Here is an 11,256-nt window from a genome sequence, read left to right as displayed (position 1 = left end):
GCAAAGTTCCGAACTATTTTTTAAAGTGGACCAAAATTAACGAAAAAAAGCTCTTGAAATAAGTTTTTCCGAAATTGTCACCCGAAAATTCCCCAAATAGTATTGAAATGCTTCTGATATAGCTCCTTAGGGCTGTATTTTTGGATCAGTTTTAGATCTTTTGGGAGATATTTTTTTATCAATTCGGGACTTTTTCGGGATTATTTCAACATTGTTTTTGTTATCATTTTGGCACCATCTCCTTATCGTTTCAACTTTGTTTTCGGATGATATCGAAATTGTAAAACTGCAAAAAGATTTGAGGTTCCAAAACATTTACATCAAGGTTTTTAAGCCGGGTCTAGGTCGTTTCAACTTCCTGCACTGCTACAAGAACAATAAGAAGGTCATTTCAACCCAATGTCAAGACCATCTAACATTCTCTATGTCGTCTTTTTCTGGTTGTAGTGAATTCAAAGTAAACGCCATGAATGAAGATGAACTGCGAAAATCGATGCGTAGACAAAAGTTTGAGAAGGTTGGCTTAACACTGCCTGCCAATGGTAGCACACATACGGCAAGCACTGGTACCGGCACTGGCACCTCCGACACTGAAGACGAAGGCTCAACACCGAGTGCTGAAAATGCTGAACGTTCATTGGCATCGACATTAGGTGGAAGCTCTGAGAGTATACCACATGCTACAAGCAGTTTCTTGCAAGCAGCATTACCAGAGGGACCAGGCAGCATGTTGGAGCGTGGTAGCACGAGTAAGTTTTTGTGATATGAGTACAGTTTTGGCTTTTCAAAGATACCAATAAAAAAATATTTCTTTTCGCAGATCGTCGCAGCATTAGCGCTAAACATAATACAGAAAATGGTAAACCTGTCACAGCCACACCCACCATAACAAAATCTTTTACGAGCACAAAGAAGGATGAACTGCTCAAAGTGATTAGCGAAGTGAAGCAGCAATTGGAAAGTGTAAGTATTTTCAGGAAAATATTTTTTATGTATCCATGCTAAACGGCATTTTAATTTGTTTCGTTCCTAATACTTGTGTCCGTCTCTATCTCTCTCTCTCTAATGTGCCTTAATTGGCACACACAAAAAAACACATCTAAAAACCCAAAAATTATCCTAAATATCCCATGCTCCTGTTTGGTGTTTGGTTTTTGTGTTGACGGGTGTTATACAACGTTTTGTGCTTAGGGCGCACGTAAAAATGGAGTAAAAAAGTTGAATGCTATACCGGAGGTGAGAAAAGTATATTGGATGAACACGCTGTAACATGTTTGTTCTTGTAATGTGCACTACTAAGAATGCTCTAAAACCTTGGCTTCTACTACTACTACCACTACTAAGCGAATTGTTACCTAAATTTTTTACTAAAAACTATTGTACATATGTACATACTTATATCTTTAGCGCGTAATTTAATGAAAAACTTAACAATTTTTAGATTTTTTGTTCCATTTTACATAAACAAATTCTGTCATGTGCTATTTTCATATACATTTTAGCATCAATTCATACATTTTATATTTTGATTGGCTTAAAAATTCATAGAAATAAAGTGTTTTTTGATTCACAGATTAAATATTTGTTTGACATTCACATGCATATCGCTTACATTTGTGTTTTAATCTAAAGGATTTTATTTCTTGTTTGTTCTCCATCGAACAAACCATTGAGTAATAACGATTTCAGGAATAGTCCCTATAGGTATAATACTTAAAACAATCCCGAAGCGTTCTCAAATCAGTTTTTAAGTTGTCTCGAATAGGTAATGATAACAAATTCAGTCCTGAATTGTGAAGATAGTCATAAAAACAACCGTAGGTAGTACCGAAATAAACTTGAAACCAATGCCGATGGTCCTATCTCACTACGATCCTTAAAACAATCTGTAAATGCTGTAAGCTGAACGCCATCCGGATGTTACGTAGTCTCAATATGATCCAAAAATAATACTGAAATAGTCCCAATCGTTCTTGCATATTTGAAATGGTACTGAAATAAACTCGAAATAATCCCAAAAACTATATCAAAATAGTTGCAAATTGATCCCGAAATGATATTAAATTGTCCCGAAAACTATAGTTAAATAGTACCTACATGATCACCAACGCAACCCCGAAATAGTATAGACACAATCCCGAAATGATCAGAAAATAGTTCATAATGGCCCAGAAGTAGCCTCGAAACTGTTCCTAAAATAATCCCGAAGTTGTTCCAAAATACTCCTTTAAATGATTCGCAAATAATGCTATAAATATCCCAAAAAATAAAATGATCATAATTGATAAATTAAAATAATATGAAATAAGAATATCAATTAAATCGAAATATAAAAAAAATAGAAATTTCAAAACAAAATTTTGTTTCATAATAAAAATATTTATAAAATTAAATAAAAAATTAAATTTTTTAAATTTTAAAATAATAAGAAAAGGGTTTTATAATTTTAAAATATTTTCACTTCATATTAAACAAACTTATGATTGACATAAATATTAAAATTTCATTGAGTTTAAAGAAATCATTAAAAAAAAATTTATTTGTAGTTTGAAAAAATAACTAATGGAATAATATATAAAAAATTAGAAGTGCCTTAGATATAAAATAAAAAAAGTAAAATTTTCATTTATGCAAACAAAACCAATGAATTTTAATAAAAACTTAAAAATAAATACAAATAAAAATGTACGAAAAAGAATAGAAAGAATAATTAAAAAGCAATTTAAAAAAGTAACAACACAATGTAGAAATAAGAAAAATTTTTGGATTTCATTAAAATTAAAAAACATGAAAAAAATAAGAATATCAATTAAATCGAAATATAAAAAAAATAGAAATTTCAAAACAAAATTTTGTTTCATAATAAAAATATTTATAAAATTTAAAAAAAAAATGAAATTTTTTAAATTTTAAAATAATAACAAAAAAAGGATTTTATAATTTTAAAATATTTTCACTTCATATTAAACAAACTTATGATTGACATAAATTTTAAAATTTTAAGAAATCATTAAAAAAAATTTATTTGTAGTTTGAAAAAATAACTAATGGAATAATATATAAAAAACTAAAAGTCCTTATATATAAAATAAAAAAGTAAAAGTTTAAATTTATGCAAACAAAACCAATTAATTTTAATAAAAACTTAAAAATAAATACAAATAATAATGTACCAAAAAAAAAAATAGAAAGAATAATTAAAAAGCAATTTAAAAAAAGTAACAACACAATGTAGAAATAAAAAATATTTAGATTTCATTAAAATTAAAAAAAAAAAAAAACTGATTTAATTCGAATAAAAATGTTCATTCATCCGTTAAACAATTCGAACAAATAAAAATTTCTCCTTGACCTAAGACAGCATTCTACGAAAGAAAATATGTATTAAAATAAAAAAATAAAAAAAAAATGTGTGTGTGCATCGGCCGGGAATCGAACCCGGGCCGCCCGCGTGGCAGGCGAGCATTCTACCACTGAACCACCGATGCTTGTTGCCCAACACTTGCTTAAACAGCAACTTCAGTAATATGCTGGGTTGGGAGACATTATCAATGCGCTGAAAAGTTGTTGTTGCAGACAAACTATAAATACATACATATGTACACAGCACAACAAAGATAATGGTTTGCGAAGAAGAAGCAAACTGGAAACAACAATGCAGCTAATGAATTCAACTATATGATGAATGATAGCTAAATATCTTGTAGTCCCTAACTGCGATTTTACTTTGTCCGCCGGTCCAGTTCACGCTTAAAATAAAGCGTTCGTCGAAAATTTCACACAAGATTTTTTCAAATTTCGGTTTTCGGGGGGGTCACTGACTATATAAGAATGACAAATTTTTTATTTTGAGAAGATCAAAAACAGTTATTTTCGATGGATTTATTATATTTGAGGCAAATATCCCACTTTGCTCAAAAAAACAGAAAGGTTTAAAAAGCAATGATCGCATTCTGCTCCCAGAAATATGGTAGGAGATCACACGCTAATGTGCAGCTCTATAGTTGATCCCCTGTTGCTTAAAAAGATCGCTCTATTCCTGTTCATCAAGGGAGCGCTCGAGATATTTTCTACTGGGAAGGAGATGGAAAACGAAATATGTAACCAAGACATTGACAATAATTTACTGCAGTGGTAATTTTTCATAAAAAAATAGTTTCACATTACTTTCAGTTATTTTTATAGTAAATGCATCTAATTTAGCGCATTATTTTTCCACAACATACATGAATTGCGAAGTTTTATGTTTTCTTTCCATTCCATTCGTCTAACACCAACACGCAGGTTTTGACAATCTGAAAAAAGGTATGTTGTTTCTGTATAGATTAGCCAACCATATAGTTGAATCATTAGATGCCTCTACATTTTTTTACTTTAATGTCATCGAAATACTAATACTCCACTCCTTGAATATCTAACCGCGTACATATCGTAGGCTAGGTGGAAGATCCGCCTAGTTCGGCGGACGAACAATGTAAATAACCCGCTTTTGAAAATTTATAAAGAGCGCTCTAACTCAAACATCAATTAAATACATTTTCAGCTGAAATGAGGTTTTTTTGCAACAAAGTTCTGAGGTAGCATTTATAAAAGCGGCGCTCTTCAAAAATAGTATAAGATATAATATTTCCGAAGCGGCGGCCGAAATTGCGCGTTCCTCCACTCAGCGCTTGATTTTACATATGTATGTCACTAAACGTCAGTGCTTTTTATCGTGTCTGCTCATATTAACATACTCCTACTAACTTGAGATTTGGCATGATAAATTGTTTCGTTAATCTATTAATTTTGTATCTTTTTCATAGGTTGGCTATCGAACACTTCGTGGTAGTCATAGCATTTCGGATCTAAGTCTGGCGGCCAATATGGATAATGCGTCTAGATCGGCAGTTGCGGCAAATCGCTTTGCAAAGACAGGTGAGTGAATATGTTAATAAATATTAAAAAGAAAAAAAAAAAATAATAATAATAATAATAAGCAATTGATACTTGGTTTTGTGAAATTATTTGATCTCATGCATAAGAAGAAAGCATTTGTTCTGACTCGAGTTTCATAGTATGAACGGAAGAAGCCAAGTCTGAGCAATTGATCAATTTTATGCACGAGCCCGTTAAGTAATGTACGTGTTTTGAAGTAAGCTAGAGTTTCGAAATTAAGTTAAAAATTCTTGAATACGAAACATTTTCGAGAAAAAAGTTTCTTAAAAATAATATATGCCACAGCGCCCCTCCTTTGAAATTCCAAGCTTTCAGCTTTTCCAAATGCGGCCAGGCTATGTTGTTATTACTGCTGTTACATCAAAAATATTTCCTGAAGGTTATGGGTAAGTAGTACGTTTGTGGGAGGTCATTTTCCGGATATGAATCCGGTACTACCCCGGCTTAAATGTTTTTTCACCTCTCGAACTTTTGAGTCATTATTTTATTCACCTTTGACGAAAGGCATGCCTTGCCGCCCTTTTAACCGGGGGGTTGTGGCCGGCCTTTAATTAAGTTTTTGATTTATAGTAACTGTAAAACTGTTATCGACAGATGTATGCCGAAACTGCCACCTGTCCCTTGCACTCCCCCCAGTGGGTTAGGGGTCAGAATATGCCCACGGTGGGTTACCGGTCGTAAAAGGCGACCATAATACCATGGCTATCCAATCCGTGAGTGGCAACTACTCGAAAGGGAGCAGTTATGGACGCTGTGTACCATCTGCGGGACCCTAAACAAGGGCTTTAATAACTGTCACCGCGGCAGCAGGAAAAGATAGTTGTGATCTGATATATTGCATTGTATTCAGGTCTCACCTTCCTGTCTATGGGTTCGGCCCCCTTGTGGGAGAATCGCGGTGACTGTGGTTTCAGGTCGTATTTGTGGAAGTTAACAATGAAGCATGCTTAATGAAGTTAGGCAGTCCCTTCTTCGCTGGAGTTGGCAATAAAGTATTCTCTTCGGAGTAATGCGGTCGCTTCAGTCACCGAATCAGACATTATAGCATTCTCTGCGCAGTTATGCTGTCTTCTTCGGTGGGAGATTGGCAAAAAGTTTACCCATAGTACTCTTCTCACATGGAGTAAGCTGCCTTAATACGTGTTGGTCTGTGCACAAGTAATTCAAAATCGTTTCTGCGGAAGGTCAAAGGAATGGTTGGATACATCCCAAACTTGTACAAAGTTGATAAATGAATAGGAAGAATATAAAGATGTGCAATACAATGACGAGTATAAATGGAATTGTATGAAAGTAGCAAATAATGCAGAAAATAAATGTAGGAAATAATGCAGGTGGAAAGTTGCAGATAAAACTGAATTAGGAACGTTTAGCTGGTAATTCAGTTGCAACATGGTGTCTCGTTGTGGGTAATTATGGATAATTGTAAGAGTGGGTTAGTGCCCACCCTTCTTTTTGAAGTTTTTGGAAACTTCGTTGGACCTAAGCATATGACCTTAAGTAAACGCACTAGTAACTGGCTAATGAGATGTATTTTGGTGCAGGTGGGTAAGTAAGATGTTTAGCGAGATGTATCATGCGAGTGTTCTTGTTGTAAGTACTTGTCAATATCACTGTCTGTTGCCAAATAAACCAGATAGTTTTATTCAGATTCCTGGTGCTCAGAAAGGATTGCTCACATTTCCCTAATACTTGTATTAAAATTGTGGGACCGTATCACGTATCTGATGCTTTTGCAAAAATCAGAACATGTTACAGCGAAATACTTGTGCATAGAATTACACGTATTAGAATTCAGGGTGGAGTTGTCCAGCAACCGGATGCCATTATCCATAAAATGGATGGAGCTTGATAGACTCCTATTTAACCAAAGTAAGAACATGTAATTTAGTTGCCCGATTACAAGCTAATTGGTACCAATGATTCGTGCACTGAAATGTTGAGGAGAGGCAACATGGAGCCGATAGTTGGGCCATTGATCATGCAATTAGATCCGTGTCTGACACCGTGGGGTTGAGTCTTCCATCGACAGGTACTCACGTTAAGCACATATCGTAATTGTGCCTTGCACTCTCCCTTTCAGTGCCCTTGCTCGCGACAGAGTTAACATAACAAAAAAGATTACGGAGTTTTAAGTACGTTAAAGTTAGTAAGCGACAAAATTAGCCTTAGTTATACGAAACTGTGATTACCGCGACTGTATTATTAATTCACATTTAATATTAGCCATCCCCATATGCTTATACTCATTATATATCTGTTTCTCTTTGTCTTTATCCTAAATCCTCTTAATTCTCTCCATAAAACATGCCGCTTGAAATTAAAAAATATGGACTAACGCATTGCTACTGTTAACTTTAATTAAAACTAATATTCAAAATGATTTTTACTAATCAGTAGAACCTCTTACTGAATCCCAACAGTACGCTAGTTATTATAGTTCACCGCCGCCATCTCTGCAAAAACAACAATCATACGCACAACAAACTACAATGCAACAACAACAATATCAAACAGCAACACCTTACCCACCTTATGCGCGCGCACCTAAACAGCAAACATTTAATCAGCAGCAGCCACAACAACAATCACAACATTTTTTCAATTGCGCTGCATCGCGCTCTGTCATGCAACAAAATTGTCAAGTAATGCGACAAGTACAACAACATTATCCATCATATCCACATCATGTTGGCGTACATCAAATACATCCACCGCCAGGCGTACCTTTTATGGCGCCAAATGCACGCATTGCTACAACACAAGAGCAAGCAAATACCAAACAACGCGCTGGCAAACAGGCAACAACAAACTCGTTCAATAGCTCAACACTACCAGCGCATGGACAGCATACGCGCATCAAACGTAATCCAGCAGGCAATGCACGTCGCACGCCAAGTATACTAAAGCATTATAAATCATGTCCTGTTTCACCAGTACACGAGGAGGTTGAATGGTCAGCGGATAATAAGAGTAGCATTATAATAACCGAACCAAAACGTCATTCGGTATATGCGGAGGATGCGCGCACCATACTCGATATGATACAAGCGGATACAGAGAAAATGATTGCAGACATACAAAATAAATATGGTGACTTGGATGATATTGGTGTGGATTTATATGATGCTAAGCTGGGCGGACGCTATACGCAACTCGTCACATCACAATCGGTGCCGTCGTGTTTGTCGCCACCTATTTACGCGCACAGACAAATTCCTAATTTGACGCCAACAGCAAGTGCCGCACACCTTACACACACTTTACCCTATCAAATGTATTCGCCCGGCGCTGTAACACCACCAACACCAAAGCGCGCTATATCAGAATATTACATTTATCAAGAGTTCTATCAATGTCATCGCAACGTCTCACTTTCCGATATATTGGCGCCCGAGCAACAATTTGAAACGCGTCGAATTGATGAAGCGCGCTTCTTAGAGACGCAGCGCCACTCAAGCGCCAGCTTCTTTCTAACGCCACAATTTGGTGAACGCAAAAGTCAGGAGTCATTGTTGTCGGATGAATGCTTGGATGAAGGCAGTTATTGTAATAGTATGGAGAGCGTACTCTCAGATGATAGTGATTGTAAGAGCGCGCCTATGGAAACGCAAGTGCAGCGTCATGCTGGCATACGCAATTTTATATTGCATGGACCTGTAAGCGCGGCGGCTGCAGCTACTGCAACTCAATTGGTTACCAAATCGTATGGCTCGAGTCCAAATGCCTATGGCAGCTTTGATTATTATATGCAACAGCGTAATATGCAAAATTCGTCGCTACCATATGAGAGCTTTGATATGTCCAGTTATAATTTGGAGAATTTTAAAACGAAAAGCGTGCAAGCAAAAGCAACACCACCACCACCGCAAAAGCAACTGCCCAGTTCAATAACATATCCTAGAATTGCTGATGCGCCACGCACATGTACCAAAGCGGATGAAATCCCAACGCTTAGCTGCAAGAATAAACAATACAATTCGGGCGTGAATAAAAGCTTAAGTCAAGATTTCGCGCAGCATCGCCAGCAACACACAACGAATCCATTACAGAGCGCGCGCTATGCCTATGAAGACAAGTTGTTTGCAAAAAAAGTGGTTAAACCAAAGCCGCCTGTGCCAGCAAAACCACACAATCTAGTGTCAACTTTAACTTCAAATGTAGAAACCGCGCATGCTAGCAGCGCGCCTAAAGATAACACGCCAAAGTTTTGCGCTGTCGATGTCGACACCACGGATGGGCGCTGTCAATCGCGTACCGCTAGCGTTGTGCGTAAATTCGAGCGTAATTTACAAAAGTTTGAGCGCGAAAAGCAAGCAGAATTGCATGCAAAGAAGACAAGTGGTATGCGCACATCAGTTAGCAGTGGCGCGCTCACTACACCTAGCTGCTTGAAAAAAGTATCAAAGTTCGATACAAACGCTGATAAGTCTACAACGGCTGTATCACGCCGCGCTACAAGCATGCGCACGCGCGGACGACCTAAGGTAGCAGTGCGCTTTAATACTGTATCGCAAATTAAGTATACGCCAAGTGAGAAGCGTGCAGCTTCATGTGGCAGCGACAGTAATACGGGTAGCGCTATTGCGCGTGAATCAACATGTCCACTAAATGATGTAAATCGCAATGAGCCATCGCCACCGCCGCTCGTAGGTAGCTTGCCAAGCGATTATGGTGGTGAGCGTTCGTTCGAAATGTATATCGCTGAAAATGGTAATGAGCATGAGAATATGAATATGGATAGCCTAAAATTGTATACAAAACCCGAGTTACAGGCGGTGCTTGATGAGATACAGCAAGAGCGCGAACGTGATACAAAATATAAAAAGAACATGGCTAATGTGGAGAAGACAAGCGGCAGCGTCGGCGGCACACCTGCTGGCCTTGATACCACTACAAGTAATCAATGTAAAAATATCGCACAAAAAATCGATATTATACAAAAGCTAATCGAAATGGAGGAACGCAAGCTGGAGCAAATACGCATTGCTACCGAATCGCGCATGCGTCCTTTCGAATGTAATTCTAAACAGAAAGGTTATGTAAAAAGTTTAACAATGAATTTTGATATGCTTGCTAAGGGCATTGAGAAAGATATTGAAAATGAGCAACGTCGCATATGCGCTGACGTAAATGATGCTGATTTATGCGCGTATGCGCGTCATATCAAACGCAATGTTAGCCTACCTGATGTTTTGGAACGTAGCGATTTGTTTGGTAAATCACCGCCTGCTGTGCACTCATCAACTGATGATGACGAGGTTGAGTTGGCGAAAGAGGTGAAAGCCGATGATGATGTGGAGCTGCGTGTTAGCGAGCACGAGAGTGAGAAAATGCGCATCGATTTCGATGAGAAGGATCGAGGTTTGCTGCGTGCGTTCAAATATGACTTGTTTTTGATTGTAACTTTTTGTTTTTTCACTGGCGCAAAATTTATTGTGGCCTCACCTGCAATGAAATATTTGGTTGAATATGTGGCATATTTTGTTGTTTTTTAAAGTGTTTTTTCCACCATCATTTTACATAAAACAAAAAGACTAGCACATACACGGCGCTCAAATCTTCTTCGTTTACAAAAATCCATAAAACTCGTTTTCATATTTTATCATCTTTCCAGCTTATGTTCTCTTCTGTACTTTAGAAATTATATTTTATAATATGCACCTAAATGTTTCTTAACTTTTATATTACTTTTGTTTTAATTATGCATTCAATGTCGAACCTTAATGCCCCTATTACCGTTTACAACTCAACTTAGTTGGGTTGTAATTAAAACAACTCAACTTTAAGACAACTCAACTCCTGTTTGGTATTACGAATTACAACTTATTTCAGTTGAAATTGAATTGAGTTGCCAACTTCAGAAAGTGATGATTTGACAGATAAATAAACAGCTGATCAATTTGTGGCAGAAATTTAAGCATTTTCAAATGTGATTTTTTTATTAATATTATATGAAATCTATTTTATAATGACAAAAATGTTGGTGATTGACATTTCGCGAATACGGAAAACATTCGCGTGATCATTCCAATCCCTTGGAACTACCAAGCACCAAGTAAGAAAATGTTTAAGTGACAAACAAATAATGAGTTTCATATGAAGTTATTTTGCAGATTTGAAAGGAAGCATTTTACTCAGTACTAAACAAAATTAAGGACCATTTCCGCATACGCGTTCGTATTTTAAAATTATGCGCCATACTCCGATTCCTTGCTGACGGCAGCTATCAAATATGATGTGGAAATGATTTTGGTGTTGGACTGGTTTTAGATATTATTGAGGAGAATATTTGTGCGAAGTAGATTAAAACCCAAA

General features: G+C 36.5%; 1 protein-coding gene and 1 non-coding gene across 17 annotated transcripts in view; one reads left to right on the top strand and one right to left on the bottom strand.

The window, feature by feature from the left end:
- The window catches only part of Wdr62 (WD repeat domain 62), a 378,801-nt gene that overhangs the window by 354,676 nt on the left and 12,869 nt on the right, over nt 1–11,256 (top strand). For 12 of the 16 annotated variants that reach the window (XM_067768221.1, XM_067768222.1, XM_067768217.1 and 9 more), the window contains 4 exons: nt 448–749; nt 821–963; nt 1,192–1,236; nt 4,806–4,917. In XM_067768221.1, coding sequence (XP_067624322.1) covers nt 448–749; nt 821–963; nt 1,192–1,236; nt 4,806–4,917 — 602 coding nt within the window. Of the gene's footprint in view, nt 1–447; nt 750–820; nt 964–1,191; nt 1,237–4,805; nt 4,918–7,335; nt 10,312–11,256 lie in introns of all 16 variants that reach the window. The other 4 variants (XM_067768225.1, XM_067768214.1, XM_067768226.1 and 1 more) reach the window with 2 other exon arrangements.
- On the bottom strand, nt 3,418–3,488 carry TRNAG-GCC (transfer RNA glycine (anticodon GCC)). Its single transcript has one exon. It is a non-coding gene; the product is annotated as a tRNA-Gly (tRNA).

Source organism: Eurosta solidaginis, chromosome 2 (genome assembly GCF_040869045.1).
Source record: "Eurosta solidaginis isolate ZX-2024a chromosome 2, ASM4086904v1, whole genome shotgun sequence".
Lineage (NCBI taxonomy): Eukaryota > Metazoa > Arthropoda > Insecta > Diptera > Tephritidae > Eurosta > Eurosta solidaginis.
The sequence above is the reverse complement of the archived record's forward strand: the minus strand, read 5'-3'. Positions and strand labels throughout refer to the sequence as shown.